Source organism: Lutra lutra, chromosome 4, assembly GCF_902655055.1.
Source record: "Lutra lutra chromosome 4, mLutLut1.2, whole genome shotgun sequence".
In the NCBI taxonomy this organism is placed as follows: Eukaryota; Metazoa; Chordata; class Mammalia; order Carnivora; family Mustelidae; genus Lutra; species Lutra lutra.
The window spans coordinates 185578942-185603113 of record NC_062281.1 but is presented as its reverse complement, the minus strand read 5'-3'; the positions used below and the strand labels follow the sequence as shown (position 1 = coordinate 185603113).

At 55.1% G+C, this 24172-nt stretch overlaps 1 protein-coding gene across 1 annotated transcript in view; it reads left to right on the top strand.

The window, feature by feature from the left end:
• The window catches only part of PADI4 (peptidyl arginine deiminase 4), a 36478-nt gene extending 16411 nt beyond the window's left edge, over positions 1-20067 (top strand). Inside the window, exons 4-16 of the mRNA XM_047726464.1 lie at positions 1498-1565; positions 2747-2864; positions 4284-4409; positions 5895-6073; positions 6218-6321; positions 7340-7451; positions 8820-8927; positions 14131-14285; positions 15544-15685; positions 15912-16014; positions 16917-16984; positions 17615-17755; positions 19624-20067. Coding sequence (XP_047582420.1) covers positions 1498-1565; positions 2747-2864; positions 4284-4409; positions 5895-6073; positions 6218-6321; positions 7340-7451; positions 8820-8927; positions 14131-14285; positions 15544-15685; positions 15912-16014; positions 16917-16984; positions 17615-17755; positions 19624-19857 — 1658 coding nt within the window. The 3' untranslated portion in view covers positions 19858-20067. The remainder of the gene's footprint in view (positions 1-1497; positions 1566-2746; positions 2865-4283; positions 4410-5894; positions 6074-6217; positions 6322-7339; positions 7452-8819; positions 8928-14130; positions 14286-15543; positions 15686-15911; positions 16015-16916; positions 16985-17614; positions 17756-19623) is intronic.
• The last annotated feature ends 4105 nt before the right edge of the window (positions 20068-24172 follow it).

Here is a 24172-nt window from a genome sequence, read left to right as displayed (position 1 = left end):
CAGTAATATTATATGATTATCATCACCATTTAAATGTGCATTAAGGGGGCTCCTGGGTGGCTCAGTGGGTTAAAGCCTCTGCCTTCGGCTCAGGTCATGATCCCAGGGTCCTGGGATCGAGCCCCACATCGGGCTCTCTGCTCAGCAGGGAGCTTGCATCCTCCTCCTCTCTGCCTGCCCCTCTGCCTACTTGTGATCTCTGTCTATGAAATAAATAAATAAAATCTTAAAAAAATTTTTTAAATAATTTTAAAATAAAATAAAATAAAATAAATGTGCATTAAGTATCAGAATAGCATGTGAAAATTTCAACTTCCATTTCATTAATGAGTTTTATTCATAAATACACATTCATTTCATTAGCGCACATTTAAATAATGCGAGTAATATAGCACTAATTCTATACCAGGCACTCTGCTAAGACTTTACCTTTGAACCTTACAACAATTCTGGGATCCCTGGGTGGCTCAGTGGTTAAGCATCTGCCTTCAGCTCAGGTCATGATCCCAGTGTCCCCGGACCGAGCCCCATATCCAGCCCCTCACTCACTGGGGAGTCAGCTTCTCCCTCTGCCCCTGTCCCTGCCTGTGCTCTTTCTCTCTCCCTATCTCTCAAATAAATAAATAAAATCTTAAAAAAAAAAAACAACCTTACAACAATCCCATGAAGTTGGTACTATTATATCTCATTTTACAGATGAGGAAACTGAGGCCCAAGAAGTAGACAGATCTCCCTAAATTCATGCTGCTGGCTAGTGAAGGAGCCAGTAATCCAGAGCACTAAACTCTATGCTGCTCTGGCCTGACACTAAAATATGGCTGTGGGTGTGTTTAAAAGTTCATCCAGGTCAGTCTCACACTGTGAGCTCACAAGGTCACTACCTACGATATGGGCACACAGATCTACGTCACTGGGAAGACTATGATCATGTGTTCTAATGAGGGTGGGAAGGACTTAAAAACAGACGTATGCTTTCTCAGCCTTGACATCTGGACAGAGTGGGGTAGGTTTTTGTGACCATGACGTGCAGCCATAATGCACATCAGGAAAAGTCAGGTGGGGCTGGAGTAACCACTGTATCCCTCGCTCCAAGGTTACTGGGGGCTAACATTGGGGCCAGGGGACTTTGAGAGCCTGGTTAGGTGTCCTTCCAGGAGTTTGGCTCCAAGCATCCCATTGGGGTGTCCACAGGAAATCTTTCTGAATTCTTTTTGAACCCCGAAGGTGGCCAGATGTGTTGGATCTGGTTGGCATCACAGCTGTGACGAGGCCCCCCAAACCCCTGCCAAGGAGAAGGGGTGTGGTCAGAAGCTCCAGCTCTGCTCTCTGGGTTGCCATTAGACATCTTCTTTGGAGACATGGGGGTGTCTTTGAATTCGTGTCTCTTCGGAAGGGGAGGGAGAGAAGCCGTGGGGCAGACAATCTCCCAGGGACCGCACTGAGTGCCTTGACCTTGTACCTTTACCAACCCTCTCCTCTTACTCGGTGGGATTGCAGAAATCTCCTTGAGCACGGACATCACCCGCACTGGCAAAGTGAAGCCCATCGGTGCCAAGAAGGGCCAGGTACGCTCAAGCCTCCTAACACTCCAGGTGCTACTTCTGCTGGGTTCTCCTCTTGCGCCCTCTGGTGGTGATGGCACGAATGGCCGCCTGTCCCTCGAGGAAGAACAAGGCAAAGGAGAAAACAAAAAAACACCCTTACCAATTTGATTTACGCATTCCCCATCTCTTTTGCAAAACTAGATTTTCACCGGTTGTGAGTTCAGAGAACATGTTGTGCAAATTAGAAACTCTAGAGTCATCAGGTTAATGCCCAGCAGAGAAAAAATTTGCCAGCAGTTCTTAAACTCTGGGAGAAAAAATCCCCCCATGCCCGGGTTTCCCTGGCTAGGGGGGGAGGTCCCTACGGTGCTGCCCACAGGGAATGAAGAGCAGAGAAAGGGAGAACTGGCAGGGGGCAGAAGAGGGAAGTACCTGCGCTGGGACAGCCAAAGTCTGTTGCTGAAAGACAATGGAGGGTTAAGAGGTACGGCATAAAGGTAGCCTTACCTGGGTCTGAGGACAAAGCCCAGGGTGTTCCTGAAATCCCCAAGCTGCCTGTACAGCTTAATGCTGGTGTGCCCTTTAGGAGGACATGTCCTGTCAAAAGACGAAGATCCCTCCGTGGGGTCAGCTAAAAGTGGAGGGAGGGATTACAACTCTGGCAGTGGAATCTGTCTTTCTGTCCCACCCAGAATGCAGTCATTCCCAGGGGGCCGACGCTGTCCTGCAAACAAAAGACGTCATCCCTATTAGATCCCTGCTGGGAGGGGCTGCTGAATTTGCTTTTATCTTTGGACAGACAGCAACTGGCTGCTAAGAATAGTACCCACACTTTGGCGAATGAGTAATGAAGAGTTCACATAAGAGTAACGATTTAGATTAGGATCTTGGCATAAATCTTTAGCTCAGTCCAGTTTGCCAATCTGACAGTTTTTTTTTTTTTAAGCTGTTAAAATAAATTTTACTATCTTGGGGGTCGTTTTTTGAAGTGGTTGAATTGCATTTTTGGTGTCCATGTTTAGGATTTTTGGAGCAGGCGAACATTCCCCTCTTGGGGCTAAAGAATTCGCTGATGTGGGAGCGAGATCTGTAAACCACACAAGGCTCGAGAGGGGCTGGGGAGAGCGGTTATGCTTCCCCCAAGAGCTGGAGGGACATACACAGGTTTCTAGATGTGGCCCGTCTCTGCTGGGTGTCCACAGAGAACCTGGACCTGGGGCCCGCGCGGGCAAGGCGCCATCCTGCTGGTGAACTGTGACAGAGACAATCCCAAATCTTCCACCATGGACTGCAGGGACAATGATGTGCTGGACAGCCAAGGTGAGGACCCCCGCCCCTCAGCATCCCCCTGCCCAGAGAGCTCATGGAAATAGAGCTTGGTTGGTCTTTTTGTAAAGCCCTTTTGTCTATGCAGCCTGAGCGTGGTACAGCCCTCAGAGACGGGGTTTAAAGGAAGCATGTTCTTGTTAGCTTGTCCATTGCATAAGAAGAAGAATGGACAAGGTCCCGAAGAGGGTAAGTGACTCACCCAAGGTCACACAGCAGCCAGAGAAGAGCCAGGACCAGGACTGAGTCTCCCAATGCCTCCTCCAGGCCCCATGCTCCGGTCCATGGCCCAACCTAAATTTCTGCTCTTGGGTCAAAGCGGGGACCTGAAATCATTCAAAATGAAAGCCGAACTCCGCCCCAAAGTCCTGTCAGAGCAGCCCCGAGCCGGTGCCCCATGCCGGACACTGCTCTGACCTCTTCAGAATTAACCTATCTGATCCTTCAGTACAAGGCTTGGAAGTACGTACTGTCCTCAACCCTATTTTACAGATGGGGAAACTGAGGTATGGGGAAGTGAAGCAATTTGCTTAAGGTCACACAGCCAGTAAGTCACAGGCTCAGGATGTGGAATCAGGCACCCTGACACCACGGAGAGACACAAGGATGGTGGTGGGCGCAGGGTCTCTGCCAGCAGCACCCCTGTGAAGCGTGGCTGGGATGGAAGAGGGCTCTGGGGGAGGGACGTCGGCCAGCCACGGCGGCAGCGCTGGCCTTCCCGGGGAGCTGCTAGGGCAGCATAGAAATGGATGCATTTGGAAGTTGCATGCAATTGTCTCTGCCTGATGCCAAGGGGCAGCCCCTACGAAATGCCCGGCCCTAATCAAAAGAGCCAGTACCCTTCATGGGCGCTCCCGGGATGCGGGCTGCCGCCGTAAGCCCTTCATACACATGACCTCACCCTCCCCTGTGCGTGGGCACTACCCTTAGCTCTGTTTACTGACGAGGAAACAGAGACACGGAGAGATGAAATACCTCCCAGGATCCCACAGATCCAGGGCTCGAACCCACCACCTCTGATTCCCTTCACCCGGGAGCTAATGCCCAGAGGAGACCCCTGTCCAGCTTCGCTCTCCCCACACCTGTGTTGGCTATCATTCGGGTTGGTTCACTTCCCACTCAGGCCCAGAGGAAAAACCCATCCACTCAAATAGTTACCCAGCTCACTGTCATGCCCTAGTCCTTGTTCTCAGTGCTTCTAGATGCTTCTAGGCTCTGGGGGCTGGGGACAGAGCAATCAACAAGCCAGCCATGGCCCCTGCTTCACCGAGCTTGTCTCCTAAGCTCATTCCAAAATGAAAATCATTATTTAAATCCTGGCAAGGGCGTGATGAAGATAAAATCAGGCGACAGGGTTGAGGGGGGTGGGGTCTGAGGGGAGCCGTGAGAGAGGAGAGGGTCTTCTCGTTCCAGACCTGCAGGACATGTCCCCGGTGACCCTGAACACCAACACCCCCAGGGACTTCTTCACCAAGCACCGGCTGCTCCTCCACGTGTCCAAGTCGGAGATGGACAAAGTCAGGGTGTTTCAAGCCAACCGTGAGTCGCCCTCGGCCCTCACTCGGGGTCCCATTCCTGCCCCGGCACAGCCCCTTCTCACCCCCCTTCAGCAAATAATTCCTGAGCCCCTGTTCAGTAGCACGTTCTAAGAACCAGAGATACAGCCGTGAGCCAGGTGGACACCACTGCCTCTCCCTTCTAGAAAGAGCAGGCGGACGAAACGCAAAGGAACAAGAAGGTGGTGTCTGTCTCTTCCTCTCTGCCACACACACACACACACACACACACACACACACACACACAGAGGACTCTTGTGTACAGAGAGTGTTGCATCTGAGCCGAGCTGACCGCGGTGCTAGGTAATAGTGTGATCTCCAGCATCCTGCTCATCAAAGACACCATGAACTTCTCAGCGGCTCATGAGCCCCCGCTGCTGAGTGCCGGGCTTGTTAGAGGCTCAGGGCATAGAGCAAAGAAAAAGAACAGGCCAAAGCTCCTGTCCACGTGTCACTTTCCTCTTGGCTGGGTTGAGAGAGACCATGTACAAAATAACTAAGTAAAGCATCTAGTGTGTCTGATGGGGTTAAATGCTGCACAGAAGAATGCAGCAGGGAAGGGGGTGTGGTTGAGGGGTGGAGCCTGGGCCCCCCCCCCCCCCCGGAGGAGAGGGGGCTGGGGAAAGCTTCCCCCCTAAAGTGTCATTTGAGCAGAAGGAGGTGTGGAAACAGTCACGCAGACACCCAGGGGAAGGGCATTCCAGGCAGAGGGAAGCTCAAGGGCAAAGGCCCTAAGGTGTGATCATTCCTATGGGGTTGAGGAAGGCAGGCAGAGAGGCCAGTGTGGCTGGAGTGCAGGCCGAGGCGCTCAGGTGGTTGATGAGGGTGGAGAACAAAGGGGCGGGGCCAGCTCCCGGAGACCTGGGATGACTCTGCCTTCTAGTCTGAGCCATGTGGGGAGGCCATCTGAGGGCTTTGTGCAGAGGCACGACTTGATCTGACTTACTTCCATCCCAGATCAACTTGATTAGACTGACATTGATTTAGTGACAACCTCGGCTGAGGCATCCCCTCCTCCAGGAAGCCTTCCATGACCCTTCGGGGTTCTCTCCATCACAGCACTCATTACCATCTGTGATTTGACTGTCTCTGGTCCTCCTTCCTTTCCCAGGAGGCTGTGTACTCCTTGAGGACTAGGACAGGGACTACCTCCCTGGTCTCCCCAGGTGTCAGCTGAGGGCAGGTGCTCAGGAATGAATGAATGAATGAATGATGAATGATGAATGAATGAATGAACTGTAATGTGCATTGGACTGGTGTGTATATGGTTGGGAATGGCTCAGACTCCCCCTCCCCCATCACTCCACCCATGGAGCCCCAGCCAGGGGGCGATGTCCCACCCGATGCCTTAGTTTCTTTGTCCTACAGTGGGCCCATTTAGCTGGGACATGTTGTCCTGAGTGAGATGGCCTCAGGAAGGCATCATGGCCCCGGGGAAACGAAGACCTGAGCCTCCTTTCTCCACCAGGCGGCAAAGACATCTCCAGGTACAGGGTGGTCCTGGGGCCCCAGCAGCCCAGTCACCCCCTGGAGCTCCCAGGCGGCCAGCACAGCGTGGACTTCTATGTGGAGGGCCTCGCTTTCCCAGACGTCAACTTCCCGGGACTCATTTCCCTCACCATTTCCCTGCTGGACACATCCAACCCGGTAGGCCAAGATGACAGCCCGAGGGGAGACCTGAGCTCCTGGGCCTTGGCCCACCTCGTGGGTGGGGGTACAGAGCCTTGCCAGGAAGTGGTAGGTATCGGAGCCCGGCCGTGGTGACAGCCCTGGCCTCACCCACACCTTCAGGATCTTCCTGCCGCCCTGCTTTTCCAAGACAGCGTGGTCTTCCGTGTGGCCCCCTGGATCATGACCCCAAACACTCAGCCCCCAGAGGAGGTGTACGTGTGCAGGTGAGGGTCCCGGGTGGGGCACAGACACACCAGGAGGAGCCCTGGCTTCTGGCCACAGCTCCCACCCCCGCCCCCGAAATATCTGCTGTTTAAATGGGGGAAAATGACTCCTACGGCAACATGCCGAAGGCTTCTGGCCAATTTGGAATAAAAAGGCAGGGAAGTGCCTGTTGCTGCTGTTTTGTCCTTCCTCTCCTACCCTAATGCAGAAGTGGGGGGCGGGGCAGCTTTCTCTCTCGAAGGCCCAGAGAGTTTTCTAGACCTGGCAGGTGAAAGCCCTCAGTCTCTGAGCCGGCCTGCCCAGGCTCAGTGGGCGGCCTGTGGACCTCCCGCACCAGAAACCATTTCAAATGCATGTTCCTGGCCAACCCCAGAACTGTGGGGTCTGGAGTCTGGGGATGGGACCCAGCTGCCCTTTAACAAGCCGCCCTGGGGAGCCTTGGCATCCATCTCGCCATCTGAGGACACCTGTTGAGTATGCTGGGGTCTCAGAGGGCCCGTCCGCTCTTCTCTTGCAGCTGCTTCCGGGCAGAAGGGGTAAGGGGTGAGCTGGTGGTTGCAGGGAGGTCAGGACGCAGGCTGGAAGCCAGTGAGGCCTGGGTTCAAAGCCTGGTGCTGTGTAGCCATGTGGCATGACCCTTAGTGGCAAACCAACTCTTTGCCTCGACTGAGGCATCCCCTCCTCCAGAGGGGCCTTGAGCATTGACCTTGAGCATTGACCTCCTTGTTGTGGCTTCTCCCAGATGGAAGGGGAGCCTGCTGGTCCCCTCAGGGATTGCTGTAAGAGTTCAGTGAGATGTTTGCTGAGAGCAGAGAGAAAGGATGAGCCGGCATTGCCATCCAGGCCATGAGCATCTCCTGAGCGATGACTGTGCCCCTCCCCCCATCCGTCCAGGCCTGAGCTCCTGCTCCATCCCTAGGGACCCTGCAGGGGTCCAGCTTGCCCCCTCAGACCCTGGCCAAGGCCACTGTCTGCTGAATCCAGAGCACTGAGAAGCTTCTTTCTTGCCCTTTCTAGGGTGTTTGAAAATGAGAACTTCCTGAAGTCGGTGATAGCTCTAGCCAAGGAAGCCAAGTGCAAGGTCATTGTCCCCTCCAAGGAGCAGAGCAACGATGACCGGTGGATGCAGGTCTGTGCCGTGGTGGGGGTGGGGGGGGTTGGTGGTGAGACACACAGGGTGGATCTTCCTGAAGGCTAGGGACACGGGGGGCCCAGGCTCCTGGGGCTGGGGGCCACCCTTCCTCAGATGGGCAGGAAGTGAGGTGCTTCTGAGGGTCCGGGCATGTGGGCGCTCAGGCTGGTGAGTAAAGTGACCTTTACGGCCGGCCATTGCCTGTCTGGCGGGGTCACCAAGGTACAGGCTACCTTCCTGCGTGGAAATTCTCAGAGGCCCTCCGGAAATGATGCAAAGCTCAGAGGGTTGGAGCTCAACCCCTCCCTCCAGGGGCCCTCCCTCCCAGCCAGCCTTCCCAGCTCAGCCACCACACCAGGCCACACCCCTGCTCTAGCACTTTCCATCTCCTCCCTCTCAGCCTGCCTCCAGCCCCACCCCACCCCAACCTGACTATCCCTCACCTTTGGCCAGCCTGCCTGGTGCCACACTATCCCCCTGTTCTGTGCCAGGCTCGCCATCAGGCCATGAGCTCCCCAAGGGCAGAGACTGAGTCTCACCCAGCTCAGCACCCCAGAACCCGGCACGGGACAGTGGCTGCAGGTGACCAACCCGAGCCTTCTTGCCACTCCCTTGCTTCCTCGGGCTCTTTGCCCTCCCGTGGCATTCCCCCTGCTCCCACCTCCTCCGTGCCTCTGCTCGTGCTGTTCCCTCTCTCCGCTGCCCTCCCCGTTCCCATCCCCCACATCCAGGTCCTGCTCTTACAATCCCAGCTAGAAAGCCTCCCCCCGAAAAAATCTCCCATCCCTCTCCCAAACCCACAGAGAACACCCCTTCCTTTCTAGAAGTCCTGTCTGGGCTAAGTCGGACAGAACAGTATAAAAGTGCTGGTAGCTCCGTCTTTGACCCAAGAATGGGCGTTTCAGGGGTTCAAAGAGGGGGCCCCATCCAACATCACATCTATCAGAATACAGGCAGGATTTGCACCAGGTGCACTTCGGAGCCTTCCCCACTTCTGCCCTGTGGGCAAGGCTGGGTCTGAACTGCTACCCCTTCTCTACCTGTCTCAACCCCATCAGGAGCCCCTCCTTCCCACCCATCACCTCCTCACACCGGGTGCTAGGTGACCAGCTCCCCGAGGACAGGGCCTGAGGCTCGCTTACCAAGTCCCCAGCACCTATAGCACTCAGCCCCAGCACTCACCAGCAGTGGGGGTGAGCCCTCTTGTGCACACACGGGACGATAAGCTCTGTTTCCTCCTCGAACACTGCATGGGAATTTGCCCTTGACCACAGAGGGAGAGTGAATGGGTCCATGCCCCCCTCCTTGCACTGGGTGTCACGACCATGCCCATCAGCCCTCCCTCCTTCCCCTTGCTCTGCACAGGACGAGATAGAAATCGGCTACATCCAAGCCCCACACAAGACCCTGCCTGTGGTCTTTGACTCTCCGAGGAACAGGGGCCTGAAGGAGTTCCCCATCAAATGCCTGCTGGTACGTGCTGGTGGGGCCGCGGCTGCTGAGATCCCCCCGCCCAATGCCCCCTTCCTCACCACCTGTGGCCGAGCACCCCGGCTCCTTAGCAGGAGCCCTTCCTGCTGGGGCAGTGATCACGCAGGCGGGCCATGACCTTTTTGTCGCCGCTGAGATGAGATCTGGCTCCCCCTTTCCCAAAGCTCTTTCCGGCCATGAGTTCGGCCTGTCCTCAAAATAACCCTGCCAAGGACGTCGGGTCCGGCTGTGGCTTCCTTGTCCCATTGAAGATGCTCTTGCTGCAAGGTGTGGGTTGGGCCAGGACTGGCATCTTCTTCAGTGTCTGGCTGGAGGCTCTGTCTTTTGGGGGAGGGGAGTCTGGCCTTTGTGGGGGATATGGGGTGGGTTTGGGGATCAGAGCGGTCATTTCCCAGGTGTGACTCTGCAGGTGTTTGGGGGTGGGGTGACATGTTGGTGAGTCAAGCTGGACTAGCCCGGCAGGATCGCGTAAGCTCAGCGCAGAGTGCTAACGATGGGAATAGTTACGTTCATCGAGCGTGTGTCCTGTATCAGACATGATGCCAAATTCTTTACATGCACTGACTCATTTAATTTGTCCAGCAACCTTTAATCTAGATATTATCATGAGGCCCATTTTATAGATTAAGAAACCGAGGCTCAGAAAGGGGCAACCGCTTTTCCAAGGTCACACGAAGAGAGGAGAAGCTGGCACCGAAACCGGGCGGGCCTGGCCCCAGAGAGCTCTGTACCCCGTGTGCCGCCAGGCGCGTACCCCGGGTGCTGAGAGCCCCTGACTCCAGGCGCCGAGGAAGCACGGAGGAAGGAGTGTGGGTGTGGGATGCAAAGTTTGCTTGCCAGGGAGCACCCTGAGCCCCAGGGAAGAGGAGGCAGCCCTGCCCACCCAGGAGGCTTTGAAAGGAAATCTGAGCTCAACTCAGCGACTCGTCTGAGTCTCGCTCACTCCCCTGCCCTGGGTGGTGATGATGGAGAGACTTCGTTGGGTCCATGGTGTCTCTTCGACTGGAACCAGGTTACCCCTGTTTCAGGACCACCACTGGGATAAATAATCCCGCTGGCCCGTGGGGACCCTAGCCCATCCCCCTGCTTTCAGCCCTGCTCTGCTCAGCGACCGACCGGTCTCCCACTGCCATGCTCCCAGGGTGACAGAGGCCAGATCTTCTGACATCACCAGCCACATCTCCCGAGTCCTTCTAGGCAGATGGACACTTCAGCACAGGGGTCCCCGCCTCTCCCACACCCAGGCTTGGATGAGAGGCTGCGACGCGTTCTTAGGCAAGCATGGCTATGGTTTTCTGACGCCCATCACTCAGGAAGAGAATTGGGCTCAAAGTCAAACTCGTCACCAGACAGCGTCCCCATCGGCTTTTCCAAACTCATTGCGGGCCACTCTCCCCATCCCTCACCCAGCTCCAAATCCCACAGGCCTCCTTCCCGTTCTTCAAATGTGCCCAACTGCTCCTCACCTCATAACCGTTGCATATGCTGTTCCCTCTGCTCATAATGCTCTTCCTGCTTCCCATGTTTGACGGTGTCCCTGCCTCCAGGGCTCGGCTGCAGTGCTCTCCACCGTGAGACCATCCCAGGCGTTGAAGGATGCCCCGCCGTGGTCCCTGGCATTCTGGGCTGCGGAACCACATTGGTTTCTTCATGACTGTTTTGTTATAAATCACTGCCTCGTCATCTCCCTTTCCACCACTCAGGGGCCGCTTAGCACACAGCTTGACGCACGGTGGGTATTCTTCCCATTAGACCATGTCGGTAAATGTTACATCACCTATAAGCGGAAAACCAGCAGTGCTTACTGTAAATCGAAGGCCGCTGGGAAGGTAAACAGTTAAAACACAATAACGCTATTAAAGCCAGCTCAGTGCGAGTGAGTGTGAGAGGTGAGCCCAGGTGTGCTCTCTGGTTGTGAAAACAGATCAGCAGGTTTCAAGAATGGATTTGCACAGTCTGGGGCTTCAGTGAACAGAGACTCGAGGAGAGCGGACAGGGTGACAGGTGTCTAAGTCTGGGCCGGAAACAGTATCAGGTAGCCTGTGAGGGTGTCCCCTGCCCCTCCCACTCCTGGGGGCAGGGGGCACTTCTGCAAAGGGCGCACCTTCATTCACCTTCAGAAATCCAAGCCTGCAGCCTATGGAACTGAGCCCCTCTCGTGGCAACGGCCAAGGCAGTGACTCATATGAACTTATCGTTCATTCATCATATATCCCTGGAGCCCATTCTCTGTGCCCAGCCTTGCTTCAGGCACTTGGAATCTATCCGTGAGCAGTGCCAAAGATCCTGCCCTCACGGAGGTGACATCCTAGCCCAGAAAGACAATAAACAAGCAATATGGTGAATAAGTAAATTATATTGCATGTTGGAAAGTGGAATCTAGTGCTGTAGGAAGAAAAAAACAGAATCAAGGGGCTCCCGGGTGTCAAAGTGGTGGGGTGGGGGAATTACATTGCAATTCTAAAATAGGATGGTCAGGGTAGGGCCCCTTTGGGAAGCTGACACTGGAGCAAAAACTCCAAAGAGGTGAAGGATTTGGCTGTATGGATGTCAGGGTGGAGAGTATACGAGAGAGAAGAAATAGCCAGTGCAAAGGTCCTGAGACAGCAGCAAGACTCTCATGTTGAGTGAAGAGCCAGGAGGCCAGAAGGGGCGGAGCAGAGTGAGCAGGAGGAAGGGTGAGGTCTCTGTGCCGCATCTACTGAGGACGAAGACCGTTCTCAGCCTTGGACTGTGGATGTTCCAGAAAATGTTGACATCACTCGGGAAGGGCCCCAGGGGAGCCCTGCGGAGGGACATCAATCACATCAGTGTAGGAGTCAGTCTCCTTGCAAAGAAGAAGAGGCTCTCCGTGGACAAATGGTGAGCACTAGACCAGATCTGGCTACCGTTTGCCCTGTCTGTACTATCTGCAGTTGTGTACGGAGCATGGTCAAGGGCGTGGCCCCTGGGCTTCCTTTCCGGAACGAGGTCTGGGTACACTCACTTCCCCATCAACGTCGTTGTTCAGGAGAATGGTTCTCTTATTGAAATCCAAAATTTCTTGGGTGAAAAATACATCTGCAGGGTTCGGATGAGGCCGGGTGTTGAGCCCAGAAAGAGGAGTTAATTCTGGAAGGAAATGACATTGAACTTGTATCAATCTCAGCAGCTTTGATCCAGCAAGCCACAGGAGTTAAAAATAAGGATATTGGGAAATTGGGGGACGGTGTCTATGTTTCTGAAAAAGGAACGGTTCAGTGGGTCGATGAGTCAGATCTAAGCTGTCCAGCTAGAGAACAAGCAAGATGCCGGATGATTTTCCAGACTCATTTGCGATGTTTGAAAGATACAATAAATGCTGGATTGATTTGGAGGAAAAAGTGAGGGAAAGGTGGAAGGAGAGACTGTCAGAGAGATGGAGGGGGCAGGTCCTGTGGGCCACTGCAAGGCTCTTTGTTTAAACTCTGGGAAACTGGGGGTTGTTGTAGGAGGATCATGACCTGATGGGTGTGATTAAAGGGAAGCTCTGGTTCCTTGTTGAGAATGGATGGGGGGGGCAGGTGGTGTGGGGAAGGGACAGGGACAGGGAATGGGGGCAGGCGGTGCAGGGAGGGAGCAGGCACAGTAACCTGGTGAGAGGCGATGGGCAGTGCAGGTTTGGGCATGAAAAGTGGCCACATTCTGGACATGCTTTGGAAGGCCTGGCCGACAGGATTCCCTTACCCCGGTGAGAAAAAGGGAAGCCAAAGTTGATGGCAGGCTTTAACATTTGTGACCAGCAGCCATCCTGCCCTGAGGTGGGGAGGACTGTGGGAGGGATGGGGGATGAGGGAAGAGGGGTCGACCGTTCCATCTGGGGCGAGTGTGAGATTTTTGGTGGACGCCCGAGTGGGAAGTCAAGCAAGCAGTGGATGGCCGTCAGGGGTTAGGGGGGATGTGCAGACAGGAGGGAGACACGTGGGGTTGTCAGCACATAGTCGGTGTTCTGTGAGACTGGGTGGCAGCACCAAGAGGAAGAGAATTGTAGGGAATCAAAGATTAGGGACTAGGCTGGGGACACCCTGTCCCATACACAGGAGACTGAGAGGACCCAAGAGCGTGCAGTGTCGGGAAGGCCAAGCACAGGACATGGGTGTGACCAACTGACTCCCTGATGCTGGTGGGCACTGCCTTTTGGGCTCAGCTTTGGGGTCATGAAGTTTCTAGGGCACAGTGGGCATGGGAGTCAGGCTGGCATCACTGTTAGAGACAAAGGGAGAAGAGGGATTGGGAATGATTCCCCTTTCATAGAAAGCTAGGGCTAGTGCAGTAGACAGAGTGGTGTCCTCAAACACGGCCTTGCCCTAATCCTCAGGACCTGATGCTTTCTTGTGGCAAAAGGACTTGGCAGATGTGATTAAGTCAGGGACCCCAAGATGGGGAGGTGCCCCTGAGTTATCTGGCGGGCTCTGTACAATCATGGTGCTCCTTGGAAGAGGGAAGACAGAGTGGGAGAAGGCATGTGATGGTGGAAACACAGGACATGAAGTTGAGGAAAGAGGCCACCAGCCCCTAGAAGCTAAAAGAGCAAGAAAACAGACTCAGAGCCTCCAGAGGGAGCCGGCCCCTGCGGTTAGCCCGGTGAGAGTGCTTTCAGACTTCTGAGCTCTGGAGCCAGAAGAGAATCCATGTGTGTTGTTCTAAGCCACTAGCTGCGTTCCCCCAGCCACGGGAAACGCACAGAGGGGGTGAGATGTGTCGCCCACCCATTCTTCCCGTGAAGATCCACACAGGGGCATCACAGCCCCTCAGTGAAGCCGGTTCCAGCCCAGTCAGGACGGAGCACAGTGTGGTCCTAGAGGGCTTGCCGGAGACACAGCTCAGATCCCTCCACCAGCTGGCTGTAGGGCCCGAAGGAGTCACCCACCACTCTGACCTTCGTTCTTCTCTGCAGAATGAGGACAAAAATGATACTTCATAGATTTGTTATAATGCCGGAGTTAAGGTTTACAAAGCAGCAGGCACGCATGGGACACCCCATAAGTGCTCGTCCCTTTTCTTACCACCTGAGTCAGAGCTCCTGAGGCATCCTGCAGATCATAGCGGTGCCCTCTCGGTGCCATCTCTGACCGCTACCGGATCCTGCCTGTGACCTGGCCCCCAACCCTGTCCTCACGCAGGAATCGTGCTCTCTAACGCTTGGCCATTGCTTCTCCCATCTCAGGGCCCGGATTTTGGCTACGTGACTCGCGAAACCGAGGATGGAGAGGCTTCTACCTTCGACTCCTTCGGAAACCTGGAAGTGAGCCCCCCGGTCAGGGTTGGGAAGAAGAAATACCCTCTGGGCAGGATCCTCTTTGGGGGCAGCAGCTACCCCAGGTGAGAAGGGAAGGGGTTGGGGGCGCCTGGGAGGCTCAGTCATTGGGCCTCTGCCTTTGGCTCAGGTCGTGATCCCAGGATCCTGGGATCGAGCCCCACATCGGGCTCCCTGCTCCACGGGAGGCCTGTTTCTCCCTCTCCCCTTCCCCCTGCTTGTGTTTCCTCTCTTGCTATGCCTCTCTCTGTCAAATAAATAAATAAAATCTTATAAAAGCGGGGGGAAGGGACGGGGAAGGGGAGACCCAGGCATGTCATGGAAAAGCAGAGGCTACAACAGAAGCTTTCCCTACGTGCTCCCAACCCAAGAGCCTCGACAAACTTTAGGGACTTAGACAGGAATAAAACACAGAGCGAAGAATACAGCTTAGGAGTCCGGTGGGCCCAAGCTCAAATGCAAGCTCTGCCACTTACACTCTCTCCATCAGTGAACACTTATTGAGCACCTACTGTGTGCCAGGCACTAGGCAGGTGCTAGGAAGGAAGGCAGCCATGAGCCTAACAGACAAGGCCTTGCCGCTATTCTAGTAGGGGAGGCACAAAGGTAAACAAATAAGATAATTTCAAAGAGCGAAGAATACAAAAAAAGACAGGGACAGAGGAGGAATGGGAACCGATAGGGAGACTAGGGAGGGCCTCGCTGAGAAGGCAGCTCGTGAGCTAAGGCCCGATGACAATAAGGACATGGCCATGGGGAGAGCTGGGGTAGAGGATTCCTGGAATATCAAAGAGCATGTGCAAAGGCCCTGTGACAGGACTGAACCTGGTGTGTTCAAGAAGGCCAGAGTGGCTGGAAGAGACTAAGTGAGAAAGAGCAAAGGGCTAGATCAGGAAGGCTCTTGGAGGCCAGAGCAGGAAGAAAACTGAAGGCCACAGAGGTAAAGGAATGTCCCCAGGGCTACATGGCTAACAAGGGATTACCCACTGAGGTCGGATTGGCTCTTCCTGTCGCTGTGGATAATATGGGTTAGCCCCATGTTTACCCACAACCCCAGCATCTGGACTGAGCCAGTGGGCAGTGCTTTCTGAGGCCGAGCTCTGGTCTTACTCACTGTACTGACTTGGTGTCTCAGTTCCCCCCAAAAAACTGGAATGGCAAATAAACTCCTCGATGTTTGAGGATAGAATAAAGTTATCCAGGCTTCTGAGTCCCTTCCCTAGCTGAAGGAGAACCTCGACCCCCTTGGCAAGCCTCCATGCCCTCAGAGGCCCCCTGTTGCCCCTCGCACACCACAACGCTCCCTTCATCCTGTGCCGGCAGCGCCGAGAACCACGACATGCACCAGGCCGTGCAGGACTTCCTCAGCGCCCAGCAGGTGCAGGCCCCGGTGAGGCTGTACTCCGACTGGCTGTACGTGGGCCACGTGGATGAGTTCCTGAGCTTCGTCCCAGCTCACAAGAAGGTGTGCAGTCTGGGGGGGGCTGCCTGAAGGAAGCCACACGCCTGCTCCCTGGGCTCCTAAGCATTGGTCTGTACTCTGCTTGGGAGGCCTGGCCTTATAAGCCTGACCAGCTCCCCCTCAATCCCAGGAGGGGTCACAAAGGAGACGGGCAGCCTGGGTCTACGCTGGCACTTCTGGGAGCCCCAGGGGCAAAGCTGACCTCTGAGCCCAGTGTTTCTGCCCCCAGGGCTTCAGGCTGCTCCTGGCCAGCCCCAGGTCCTGTTACAGACTGTTCGAGGAGCAGCTGAAGAAGGGCCACGGGGAAGCTGCGCTGTTTGAAGGCGTCAAAAGTAAGTTGGCTCTGCCTTGTTCTTCCATCCAAGGTCCTTTCTCTGCCTTCATGCGGTCGCCCATTGCCAGATGGGGGCCTTTGGGCAATGGCTCTCCTCTGAGCACCTCCTATGCCCTGGGCACAACGCTGAGCTCCAGGGATGTTGTGTGAACAGGGCGGAGTAGCTCCCCTTGTCACGGGGGTTGGGGGGCGGGAGCTCATTCTCGGTCCTGGGGAAGTAGTCAAGGAAACAATGGTGGCACGGGCGCTTTAGGAGTATCTGGGAGGAGTTCAAGGGAGGCTTCCTAGAGGAGGCAAAGACCAAGCAGGATCACGAGGAAGGAGCAGGAGTTTGCCCAGTGGGGCAGGCAGTGGGATGAGAGGAAGAGAGAGATCTGACAGAGGGAACAGTGAATGCAAAGGCACAGAGGCAGGAGAAAACGAAATGTGTTTGAGGACTTGAGGAAAGTTCAGTCTGTCTCAAATGATGAATGAATGGGAGGGAGGGAGGGAGGGAAGGAGGCAGGGAGGGAGGGAGGGAGGGAAAGAAAGAGCCATCTCGTTGGAGCACAGAAGGGAATCCTAAAGTTCGCAGACATGAGCTGGGTCAGTGTTGGTAACTCCCCACGGATGAGAGTTTTTACCTAATATCTATAGTATGTTGCGTGGCATCGGACAATGGTTAGACCTCTGGAAATACTTTAAAGGAGGGAGAGAAACACTTTTAAGGAAAACTTACACTGATGAAATACTTTATTAAAGGCCTTTGCCTCCTCGATGCTCGCCACGAACCTGTGCGTTAGAAATTATAACTGCCCCCATTTTCTAGATGGGAAAACTGAGTCCCCACTGTGCCTACTGGGAAGAGGGACATCGACCTCTGAATTCATCTTCATTCTTTTTCCTTTTTCTCCATGACAGGAAAAAACCAGAAAATAAAGGACCTTCTGAAAGACAAGAAGCTGAAAGAACATAATTCATACGTGGAGGTACTAGCCTGGGTGCCCAGCCCAGGGGACGCCTCAGCCCAGGGGGACTGAGCCACCCACCCCACCGCCTTCCCTTCCCTGGGAGCCATAAGGCAGAGCCTCCCACCGGCTGCGGGTCGGCTTGGTGAATGGCTTTGGGATTTGGGTCAATGTGTGTGGGACAGACAGACTTCAGTCACCACTGTGGGAACACACAATGGTGATGCGTGGAAAAGAGAGGAAGAGAAGTCGGGAATGCTGGAGCCACTGCAAGACAGGGGACACTCTCAGAGACAGAGGGACTGGCAGGAGAGAGGCCAAGTGCTAGAAAGACACAGAGTGACTGTAAAGATGGGAACACCCAGGCAGAAGCCAGAGGCAGAGGGACTGAGCAGAACAGAGGGAGAGAAGGAGGGAAGAGAAGGAGGTGCCCATCACTATCTTCCTGACCCTGTCCTTGGTCCTTCCCTTGGCCAGGCCTCAGCTCCAGACCGCCCTCCCCCACAGCTTTTCCCACCCCTTCCCCGTGGCGGCCCTGTCATGCCCCATCACCCCCACCCAGGCCCTCCACCTTCTCATCGTAGCCCGCCACCCGACCCCCATGCCAGTTGGCTCCACCATTCCCACTGCTCCCCACCCCCACGCCCCTAGAGCTGCATCAACTGGAACCGAGAGGTGCTAAAACGAGAGCTGGGCTTGACCGAGCGGGACATCATCGACATCCCCCAGCTCTTCAAGCTCCAGGAGGAGGTCAAGGGGACCCTCAAGGCTGAAGCCTATTTTCCAAACATGGTGAGGAAGGTGGTCTTCGGGGTCAGCCCACCTTTGCCAATGGCCTGAAGTCAGGGAGCCTGGGCACGGATCCGGGGGGCCTGGCCGTCAGCTTGGGGTCTGCGTGGCTGCGGGTAGTTCCCAGGGTGGCTCTGGGCATCTCACAACCACTCTGGGAGCCCAAGACTCTCAACGCTCCCACATCAAAGATGAGGCACAGAGAAGTCGGGTCTCTGGTAGCATGGGATTCGGGGCTGGGTCTCAAAACTGGGGATCTGGCTGCAGAACCCATGTCCTCACCACATGGCACTGCCCCCTGTGGGCGTCCCTGTGCAGGACGCCGTGGGTGGGCGGTGGGCAGAACAAGTGACTGAGCTCTGCTCTCAGGTCACATTTGGAAGGAATAGAGGGGGACACCATTTCAGACGGTCCGGGAAGGCCTCTCTGAGGCCACGAGGCTAGCATGGCCCAGGCTGGGTGGATTCTGTCCTCTGAAGGGGGGACTTGAGGGAGATCCCGCCTTTGGCGAGAACTCTTAGCCGTGACTGCCCCACTCCCTGCCAAGCACCATCTCAAAGCCACATCTATTGTATTTTTACCGTCCCTGTGCCCTGACTCTGTCTCTCCAAAGGATACGCGAGGGCCAGGCAGAAACCTCACCCAGTTCTGCTGGGGCCCCACAGCCGCCCTCTCCTGCTGGGGCTGGAGGTCACATTCAGGGAGGAGCCAGGAGCCCCCAGCACAGGGACGTCAAACTGGTTTCCCCAGGTCACTGGGGTTCCAAGACGGTACCTCAAAGCTGGTATTTTGGATTTGTTCTGTTTTAGGCATCAAGGTACCACACAGGATTTTATTTGGAAGAGGTTCTGTGGCTAAAACAAGGCAGGAGGGGGCATCTTGACTAAAATTCCTTGGCCCCAGGCATTTTGTTTCTTGGTGTTAGCCCCGCCGGGTTTCCCAGGCAGGAAAGAAGGCTGATGCCGGGCAAGGGATGAGCCATGGTGAATGAAGTCATCGGCACTGCTCTGTGCCTTGGCTGCTGGAAGCTCTGGAAGGAGCTGAGCATGAGCCGTGACTCACCCCAGGAGCCCACAGTCGGAGGTCGGGGCGTGGCTGTGGGCATGGAACAGGCCAAGAAATTCAGGGTACAAGACACTCAGCAGGGGCTGGGTCCGGACCATAACAGAGAAAGGCCCATCTGTGACTCCTGAGCCCCAGAGACTGACCCCGCACCTGTTCTGTGAGCCTGATGTCTGAGCGTCATAGCAACGGAAACCCACTTGGGCTCGTCTGGCTGCTGAGGCTCAGAGAGGTGAAGTGACCTGCCTGAGGTCACACAGCGGTTGAGGAGACGGGTTGGGATGCAAACCCATGTGGGCCTAGAGCCAGAATCCTCCTCCGCTCACCTCCAGCATAAGGGAGGAAACAGTCATTACCTTAAACGATAATACACGGAGAGTGACACCAAAAAGGTAGTCCTTTATTCATCCAGTCAACGGATACTTACTGAGAGCCTGCGATGGGCCAGGCATCGGGCTGGCAGCCACGGGAGGAGCCCAGAGGAGGAGCACTGACTGGGAACTCACGGGAGGCTTCGCAGAGGCGGTACAACTTGAGCTGGGCCTGGAGTGACGGAGAATTTGCCAGAAGGTGGCAGAGGGGGAAGGTGAGGGTAGCACTGAGATCGTGGGAGCTGGAATCCAACAGAATTGGGTATAAGGCCCAGACCAGCAGGGCGGCTGGAGGTGGCCCACTTGACCTGTCTGGGCCTCCGTTTCCCCATCTGTGTAGTGGGCTGCTAGTACTGAAGGTCAGAAGGAAAAGGGACCCACGGGCAGGGATGCAGGCTGCACACCGTTGGCCCGCGCTGGGACCCCTCTCCTTTGCAGGTGAACATGCTGGTGCTGGGCAAGCACCTGGGCATCCCCAAGCCTTTCGGACCCATCATCAACGGCCACTGCTGCCTGGAGGAGAAGGTGCGCTCCCTGCTCGAGCCGCTGGGCCTGCACTGCACCTTCATCGACGACTTCTACGCCTACCACGTGCGGCACGGGGAGGTCCACTGCGGCACCAACGTGCGCCGGCAGCCCTTCTCCTTCAAGTGGTGGCACGTAGTGCCCTGAGCCAGTCCCCTGCGTACCCTCCCCGCCCCCAGGTCCAGCCAGAGGTGCTGCAGTGTGTTGTTGCAAGAGCTCTGGGGAACAGGTCAGCTCCCTGGGCCTGGCTACCTGGGAGGCGGCTTGCTCCCTTCCGCTGTGCCCTGGAGCCCCTGGGCACCCCCTCTGAAGATCCCAAGATAGTCCCGTCCTTGCAAACTCATTTCTGCTGTGAGACGCTGCAATAAAGTTTTATAACCTCTTTGTCAGGGAGGTCACGCCATCATTGCTATCATTCATATGTTCCCTCATTGTCATGGTCAGATTGAATGTTACCAACAGGAAGGTGCTACAGGACGTGTTGAATGTCAGTGTTACGACGTGTGGCTTTTCCTCCCAGGTCTATACATGGTCTATGAAATCTTCTGTGATCTGAGCCCAGCTCATTCTAAGTTCCCACGGAGCCTTTGGGGGTGGGGGGCAGGAGGAGGGCTGAGCCTCGAGGATGCAGCCCATCTCTCCTCTAAGCTGCATTGATGTCGGTTCCCCTGCAGCCAGCCGGGAGAGCATCCTGGGGCATACAGTCGCCCGTCTGATGATTCAGGGTCACATGTATGTGTGAAAGGCACATCTCAGCTGTGTGTTTCATGATAAAGAAATATACAGGAAGCATACCAGATTCCGAGCGCATTGGCAGGAAGTACGACAGGGACAGTCACGTCAGCCTGGGACGTCTCGGGAGACCCCAAAGGGGATGCATACAAAGTTCCAAGGGCAAAGGTGGGGCCAGGAATTGCATTCCTGTTCGTGCTGTCCTTTGAGGAAAAGGCAACAGACGGCCAGTGCTAGAACCCGATGGGGCGTGAGTGTGAGGATTTGACTGTCCCATGAGATCCATCCAGACGCCAGTGAATTCTCCGTGTCCCTCACATGTGTGGTTCCCATTCCAAGCCCCGTGAAGGGGCTTGTTTGATGCTGTCCCCAGGCTACCTAGAGCTGGGTGTGGCCCATAGCAGGAGCCAGGGGGGTTTATGGGATGAAGTCACTTGTCTCCCTCTGTGTGCCTTGTGTCCGGTTTCTTTTATGGCTGTGACACAGAGACTTAGGTTCCTCTATAGATAATGAAATCTGATGCCTTCAGCTTTTTTTTTTTTTTTTTTTTTTTTTTGACAGACAGAGACCACAAGTAGGCAGAGACGCAGGCAGAGAGAGAGGAGGAAGCAGGCCCCCTGCCGAGCACAGAGCCCGATGTGGGGCTGGATCCCAGGACCCTGGGATCATGACCTGAGCCGAAGGCAGAGGTTTTAACCCACTGAGCCACCCAGGCGCCCCTGCCTTCAGATTTTAAAAATGAAGAGCAGACCTTGGCCCCATAGAGTCTGTGATGCTCAGAAAACACCCAGAGATACTGTTTCCATGTGGTCGTGGACAGCATGTGATGGTGGAAAGGGTGGACTTCCAAAGCCTCTGTCCTCAGACCACAGAGAAAAGGATCCAAAAAACCTGGGTCAAACCGTGCTTCTCCGAAGACAGTCAGCAGCTTCCCCTTCACAACTGCTGCGGCCAAGATGCAGGAGCCATTTTTGTGGACCAGAAAGTGGACTGTGCCCAGAGGTTGTCCCCGAATGTGACCGGCAGGACAGCTACCCGGCTCAGCACACAGAAGCCAGAGGTTTTGCTAGATTGCAGGAGCTGCAGATGGACCGAGGGACAAGCTGGTGACTGAAGCAGCCTCGGCATCAAGACAGATGCAGGGGAGCCTGCCCAGGGCCCCTCATGGACTCACTCCCCACACACAGGGCAGGAGCCTCTGCGAAGGACCCGGGAAGCCCAAGTGCGAGGAAGCACCTTCTGGAAGTCCTGCCAGCCCCGCAGAGCGGAGCACGGAACCGTCCGAGGACAGCGCCCCGGGAAACGAGAACTTTCCAGCTGCCTCCCCTCCCCTCCCCGGCAGTCACAAGTTACTTGCCGGTGGCTGCCGTACATAACAAGTTACCACAAACCGGGTGTCTTAAAACAACCAAAATTTGTTCTCTCCCTTCTGGAGGGCAGAAGTCCAAAATCAGTTTCAAGGGGGCTGAAATCAAGGGGGCGAGCAGGGCTGTGTCCCCTCCGGGGGCTCCGGGAGGAGTCCACTCCTCACCTCTCCCTGCTCCTGGTGACCGCCGGCAACCTCCAGGACCTGCTGGGGTCACCTTGCTTTCTTTTCTGTGTGTGGCAAAGCTCCCTCGGCTTCTCTTATAAAGACACTTGTCACTGCTTTTAGGGTCCACTCAGAAAAGCTGGGATGATCTCCCCATCTCAAAGACTCATGGTCCCCTGTGCAAAGACTTCCTGTGCGAGATGTCACAGGTTCCAGGGGGTGGAACCTGACATCTTTTAGGGGCTGTTAGTCTGCCTCCCACAGGTCAGGAACCACCATGTCCAGCTGTGGCAGGCAGAAGAGGCAGAGAGAAGCGGAGCATCCCTTTGCCACAGCTTGAAGCGCTGCACCTGCAGTAAATCCTAGCAGGAAAGGGACAAGACTTAACTTCTTACAAAATTGAGATAAAGGGACCCCTGGGTGGTGCAGTCGGTTGAGTACCAGTTCTTAGTTTCGGCTCAGGTAGTGGTCTTGGGGTCATGAGATTGGGCGCCGGGTCAGGCTCTGCACTCAGGGTGGAGTCTGCTTGTGACTCTCTCTCCCTATCCCTCTGCCCCTCCCCCTGCTCTCTCTTTAAAACAAATAATCTTTTTTTTTTTTTTTTAAGATTTTACTCTTTTATTTGCCAGAGAGAGAGCACAAGCAGAGAGAGCACAAGCACGAGCAGGAGACAGAGGGAGGAGCAGACTCCCCGCTGAGCAGGGAGCCCGATGTGGGGCTCGATCCCAGGACCCTGGGATCATGACCTGAGCCGAAAGCAGAGGCTTTAACCCACTGAGCCACCCAGGCACCCCCATAAAATAATCTTTAAATAAATCTTCAAATCAATCCATCAGTAAAGACTGAGATGTAGGGACAGATAACATGGCATAGGGCTAAGGTACACAGAGCTGATTGTGCAAAAACTGAGGAAAATTTACTGAAGAGCCGAGGGGCACCGTCTACAATGAAAGCATGCGGGGCCTGTGGGACTCTAAGTAAACTTGCCTCATGGTCACAAAGCCCTTAGTTTGGTTGGCGAGCCCGATGGAAGCCCACTGAGGTATTTTTTTGAGGGTCATGGGGTCATGTCATCATGTGCATCCCAAGAATTTATTGAGCATCTGTTATGCTCAGGATCCTTTTATGGGTGCTGGGGACTCAGTGGTGAACAGGAAACCCCCTGGAGAGGGAGCAAGACCCACTCTAGATCCTTCCAGATCCCATCCATGCCCAGAGGGGTCTCCATTCCCCAGGTTGAGAGTGTCCCCCCCACCCCCCACCCCGCACTCTCAGAACCCTGCACAAGGCAGGGCTGTCCCAGCTCAAGGGGGGCAGAGCTCCCAGACTGTTTGACTCCAGAAGCCAGAGCCCAGCCCTCAGCAACCCCTCCCCAGCCCAACCACCCCCTCCCTCCGGCTCACCTCCTGCTGGCGTGGGTGTGAGCAGCAGGGCGGACAGGTGGGCGGGTGTAGGCAGGAGCACACGCATGCTGAGCACCGCCCACCTGTTCAATATTTGCCACTTCCAGCCCAAACAGAAGGGCTTTTCGGGTCTTCCCGGCTGACCCATAATCTCCAAGAGCCTCCTAAGTAAAGCCACCCCGACAGGTACATCGCATGCTGAACGGTTCCAGGGAGGGATACTTCTACTTTTAGTCCTGAATTTAACAAGTCTGGCTGACTGAGCAGACTTCACGCGGGACCCAGCTTACACGCCCTGTGCCGTTACACACTGGTTACACGCCACCTCATCGTGTGTCAGCGTCAAAGACTGAAAATGAATGTTTCTACCCATCACAGTGTGGCTCTGCTGGGAGGCTCCAGCAGCCATAAAAAAGGATAAGGATTGCTTTTCACATGCTGCCAGCACGAACTTCTCTCCAAGTTGTACTATGAAATGCAAACAGCAAGATATAGATACTATGTAGCATTTGCTGCCACTTACATAAAAATAAGGAGGGAGGATAAGCCTGGTGTTTTCTTGCTCATGCATCACATTTATTTGGAAAGACACTGAAGAAACCCATGCCCCTGACTGCCTCCAGAAGGAACTGGGTGCGTGAGAGAGCAGGAGGGACACTGTTGCAAGCCCCCTTTGAACTTGGGACCCTGTGAACGTGGTACCTGTTCAAGAACAACCACAGACCCTCACTTAAACCATGCCATGAACACTGCTCTAGAGTTAGCTGGCGGGTCCCTGGTGCGGGAGCCATTCTCT